At 34.7% G+C, this 5,694-nt stretch overlaps 1 protein-coding gene across 1 annotated transcript in view; it reads left to right on the top strand.

Moving 5' to 3' along the window:
• Nucleotides 1-5,694, top strand: part of LOC107687379 (tip elongation aberrant protein 1) — a 13,207-nt gene that overhangs the window by 3,783 nt on the left and 3,730 nt on the right. Inside the window, exons 7-11 of the mRNA XM_016484674.1 lie at nucleotides 988-1,039; nucleotides 1,259-1,359; nucleotides 1,485-1,570; nucleotides 3,715-3,796; nucleotides 3,916-4,001. Of these exons, the coding sequence (XP_016340160.1) occupies nucleotides 988-1,039; nucleotides 1,259-1,359; nucleotides 1,485-1,570; nucleotides 3,715-3,796; nucleotides 3,916-4,001 (407 nt within the window). The remainder of the gene's footprint in view (nucleotides 1-987; nucleotides 1,040-1,258; nucleotides 1,360-1,484; nucleotides 1,571-3,714; nucleotides 3,797-3,915; nucleotides 4,002-5,694) is intronic.

Genomic DNA, 5,694 nt, shown 5'->3' with positions numbered 1-5,694 from the left:
TCAGGGAGTAGAACAACTGGCAGTGAGAGGTTTCTGGAGAGGCAAACAGGTCTACCTGAGTGGCTCCGAAACGTCTCCCAATCAGCTGGACCGTCAGGGGATGGAGTCTGTGAAACAAGTAATAGGAAAGAGGAGAAATAAAAAGCGATACTTATCCTTTGTAGTGATGAGAAGTTCGGATAATTTTACCGACTTGGACCTTTGAGTCTCATTCAGCAAAATGAACGAATCTTTTTTCGAGTCATTTCGTTCATTTTAGCAAAATACAATTCAAATGTTACGTGTTACTTCCCTAACACGTCTACTAACGCAAACGTTGATCACACTACAAACAATACAAAACTGCTATAAGAAACAGAAAAGATTAATTCATTGTTTACCTGGGTCTTCAGTCTATGATTAGCTCACCTCACCTCTTATCTGACAAGTCTTCGGGTTTTCCGAGTCGTTCGTTCATCATGAATGTATATTTATGGAAATATACCCCAGCGACTTAAGACTGCTTTTGTGCTCCTGGGTCACATATCAGCATCTAAGGCAAATTGCATATTTTTGCTCAGTTTAGGCCTCTGAATATAATTGAGCTGTTTTTTTTAACCATAAAAACCTGATGGATCAAATATGATACTCAACAATAAAACACATATGAGACTTTTTATTTTAGATTTTGTCTAAAGGTTCAATAATCTGTTACTTTTTAAAAAAAAAGAAAAAAGAAAAAAAAATACTTTTTCTGTCTATTATTTCATATGTCAGGCTTTACAGGGTTAAATCGTTTTTAAAAAAATAGTTCATGCGAAAATGAAAATTCTGTCATTATTTACTCTCTCGTGTCGTTCCAAACTCAAAAAAATACTATAAAAGCACCATGAAAGTCATGAATCAGATCCAAATTTAAGTTGTTATTCACTGATAATTGTTTTAATTTTTTGATTAACTATTTTGTCAATAGTAACTTACAGTATGTCGATGCTTTACTTCGTTCAGTGTCGTTGAATTGGATGCCTATTAAAACTACAGGAGCTCTGCCTTCAGCAAGGTAAATACTGATCTGACTGTAGATTGAACTGTAAAACTGTGTGTAGAAAAACATATAAAAGAGCATATATTGTAAATGTATGATTGTTGGAAATGAAGCTATAATTGTCGGCCATCTGTTCAAAGCTGTGTTTATTTTGTGCTTTTTCTCTTGCAGAGACTCAAGCTCAGCATCTGCTGTCTTTCCATCTGACCGCCTTCTTCTGCTTCTCTTCTTTAGATATGGTCATTCATTAGCTGTGGTCGGTGAGCAGATATTCCTGTTTGGTGGATGTTCAGAGGACGGGACTCAAACCAAAGACATGTGCGCACTGAATACAGGTACAACACTGGGAATACTGCAGATTCATTTTTTCACATAGTAAAGATTGCAGTTGAAGTGGAAAGACTAATTACACAGCTTGAACGACTGACTGTAATGAACTAGTGAATGTTTTTTCTCATAGAGACTCTGGTGTGGGAACAGTGTAAGGTAAAAGGAGAGGCTCCTGTTGTTTGTGCCGGTCAAACCTTTACATCACATCATGACAAGGTAAAACAGGTTTAGTTTACTGGAGTCATGTTAAAGACTAGATTTAAGTTGTTTTTCTTTCTTTCTTTCTTTTCTTTTCTTTTGGAAAGAAATTCATATTTTTATTCTGCAAGGATGCAGTAAATTGATCAAAAGTGACAGTAAAGGCATTTATAATTCAAATAAATTATGTTCTTTTGAACTTTTTATTCATCAAAGAATCCTGAAAAATAAAATGTATCAGTGTTTCCACACAAACATCAACTGTTTTCAGCATTGATGATTATCAGAAATGTTTCTTGAGCAGCAAATCAGCATATTAGAATGATTTCTGAAGATCATGTGACACTGAAGACTGGAGTAATGATGCTGAAAATTCAGCTTTGATCACAGAAATAAATTACAGTTTAACAGATATTCAAATGGATAAGAGTTATTTTAAATTGTAATAATATTTCACATTTTACAGAATTGTTGATCAAATAAATGCAGCCCTAGGGAGCATAAGCAACTTCTTTCAAAAAAATCATCCTGACCCCAAATTTTGATCAGTGGTGTTTAAGAGAGAGTGTATGCTTTCGATGCTGTGAATAGGGGTGGGCGATATACCACTAGACGATTAACCGGTAGAAATTTGTCAACCAGTAGACATTTTGGACTATCGTCTCTATCGTGGTTACACACTCACGTGATGTTCCTGTGCCTCGTGGTCATGAAAACTTCTTGTTTGCATTTGTTTTAAGTATTGGGGTTTAAAAACAAGTGATTTTAAGCCGTTGAAGCGCAAGCCGCAGCGAAAGAGAACTCATTTCTCTATATGCTGAACTGGATGACGACACCACTGAATCATCAATGAACTGACTTTAGCTGAAAAATTACTCTGTTATTGTCTTCTTGCATTATTGACAAACTATTGTCCTGTTTCACACTGTAAAGCTGCTTTGACACAAGCAGTATTGTATGAAGCGCTATACAAATAAAGGTGACTTGACTTGTCTTGACTTATGCGTGTGCTGTCAGAGACAGAGAGGCATGCACATGTAAAGACGGCGCTCATAGAGCACGGGAGTATTGAACTGTGTTATCTTTGCCGCTTTATAGGCCGTGAACAGTTAAATACACACACTTGTATGTGTCAAAATGCCGTCTTTGCAAGTATCCTTGTGAACATAATAATTTAACAATTTAGCAAACAGCCGAGAAAGAAAACATGTGTAACAGTATATTAGATCCAGGCAGCTCTTAAAGTGACAGCTTTTTGCAAGTATCCGCGTAAACACAGTAACTTAGATCTTAAGTGACAGCAAACAGCCAAGAAAGAAAACACGTGTAACAGTATATTGAATCCGGGCAGGTCTTAAAGTGACAGCAGTCTAATCTTCCTGCTGTCTGTCATTCATGTTAATCAAACAACAAAAGAGAGAAAATCTCTCACTGCTCTTGACTTAATCACTTTTGTAACTTTAATAAAAAGAAATATATATTTAATAATTTACACTAAAGAATATGCAGTGTTTTTAGTCATTTGATTACTTTATACAATGTATGTAGCATTTCTTAATTATTTTGTTCTACTGTAGTTTTTTTGTCCTATTGCTTGTAATTAGTTTCTTATAGTTATCACTGACTGTTTACTTGTCTTTTTTTTTTTTAGGCTAGTATTCGTGTTTTGTGATATTGACACTGGTGAAGAATACTGAAATTTCAATTGTATCAAAAAATTTGATATCATAAAGACCTTATATAAAGCAAAAAAAAAAACTATATTGTGAAATATATCGTTACCATGAAATAAAATTACTCGTATCGTGATATAACATTTTGGTCATATCGCCCACCCCTAGCTGTGACACAGGAATAAATGACATTTTTAAATATATTAACATAAAATAAACACTTATTTTAAATTGTAATAATATTTCACAAAGTTGTTTGCTCAGTAAATTCAGTGTTGATGAGAAATAGAGACCTATTGCAAAAACATCATTTTTTTTAAAAACATTTAAAAATCCGCAAACTTTTGAACAGCAGTGTACAATTTCTGAAATAAATGCGAATAAGTGAAAAAAACTGCTCAAACTGAAGTTTAATTACTTAGAGTTTTAGAACAAACTTCAAGTTTGAGCGAAGGTAATAATGATGCTTGAACAAATGTTTTGATTCAGGATATTTACTTATTCGGAGGAACCATCACTAATCCAGATGGAGTGGTATCATCAACTAATGAAATTCACAAATTAAGTATCGGTAAGATGAGAAGCAAAACTGAGACTGATGTTCTGCTGCCAAGAGCCTCCTGTTTTCTCATAGTAGTTTGCAGTGAATGAACAGATACTAACACTGTTACACTCTTCCTGTTTTACCAGCAAAGATGAAATGGAAAGTACCGCTGTATGTCGGCATCCCTCCCTCCAGACGTCACAGACACACGGCTTTCATCGTCCACAGTCATGTATGTGTGTGTTAATGTGCGCTTTTACATACAGTACCTTTCAAAAGTTTAGACACTCAGCTGTTTCTAATAATCACCAAAAAAATCTAAAGGCTTCTGCTTAAATGACTGCCATTTTTATTATATTTTTTTTAAATGGAGAAGAGATTGAAGGGAAGCATCATAAAATGCTCGTGTTCCTCCTTCAGTGGTGTTTCAAAGCATCCCATGTTGCACCTCATGAAGTTGTTGAATGTCCAGGGGTGCGTTTCCCGTACAATGACGTAACTCAGTGATTAACCACCATAGTACGATGCATTGTTGTGGACACTAACTAGCCAGTCACGACTGTTTCCCGAACACGGTGGCATCTCTGTCGTTTGAACCACATTAGTTCAACAATTTAGGGCCATTGTTAATGACGTCGCACGCATTTGGTGGAGTAATAACTTCTGCTAATTAATTGATTCGAGATCTCTGAGATGCTTCTGTATTGAACATGGCACCTGATGACTAGTTACTATGTTTTGTTCCCTGTCATTTTGCTTTATTTGATGTTTGATTCATCGCGGGTTTCCTCTTACGTCATTCTCCGGGGTTCCCTTAGGCATTTATGTGCATGCGCACTCTTCAAAAACAATGCTTATTGAGGATGCGCTAAAATGTATATATATTTATGTTCCTGTGGCTCAGTGGTAGAGCATTGCGTTAGCAGTGCAAAAGGTCGTGGGTTCAATTCCCAGGGAACACACATACTGGTAAAAAAATGTATAACCTGAATGCACTGTAAATCACTTTGGATAAAAGCGTCTGCTAAATGCATAAATTAAATTAAATTTAAATTATATTTAAATAGAATGGAAGATATAGATTGTACTGCGTGTTAGCTTACTTATTGTGACCAAGAGCATAATTTATTTAAGTCCATATGTCTTACTAACAAGAAACTATGCTTCTAACCACAGGTCGAGAGCTGTAGTTCCTACCACGTAAGTTTGCGACACTGTTTGCGAACGTTCGTTTGAACTATGGTTTCGGGAAACACCGAATCGTTGAACTATGCTGGTAACGGTGGAACTTGCGACCATAGTTGGCTAACGATGCTTTTGGGAAACGCGCCCCAGAATGAGCAGAGCTGGAATATAAACAAAGGAGAAGTTCAAATATAAGCGTTTTTGTTTTTGTCGCATTTTAATCACAGATTTATTCCCAGACTAACATTAGTGTTATTATTATTCATCACTTTACTACGGAAGCCCGATTCCACCACGGCATAAAAAAATGTAAAATGTAATTGTTACTTTTTATCTCACAATTCTGAGTTTATAACATGCAATTGTGAGTTTATATCACGCAGTTTTGACTTTATAACTCACAAATGCAAGTTTATATCTCATGATTCTACATTTATAACAGGCAATTGTGAGTTTATAGCTCACAGTTCTGAGAAAAAAAAAAAAAAAAAAAAAAAAAAAAAAAAAAAAAAAAAAAGTCAGAACTGTGAGATAAAAAGTCGCAGTTAACTAAAAATAACTTTTTTTATTCAGTGGTGGAAAAAAGATTTGATATGTTACTAATGTTACAACATATGAAAAATAGTCAGATGAAGAATTAGCAAATGTATGAATGTATCTATTATAGTATTTATTCATATATATTTTTTATATTTATATTTTCCATTTTCATTTTAATTACATTTTTAGTAATTTTGCTA

Source organism: Sinocyclocheilus anshuiensis, unplaced genomic scaffold (genome assembly GCF_001515605.1).
Source record: "Sinocyclocheilus anshuiensis isolate Anshui unplaced genomic scaffold, SAMN03320099.WGS_v1.1 scaffold3005, whole genome shotgun sequence".
NCBI lineage: Eukaryota > Metazoa > Chordata > Actinopteri > Cypriniformes > Cyprinidae > Sinocyclocheilus > Sinocyclocheilus anshuiensis.
Note: the sequence above shows the minus strand (reverse complement) of the source record. Positions and strands in the feature narration are given on the sequence as shown.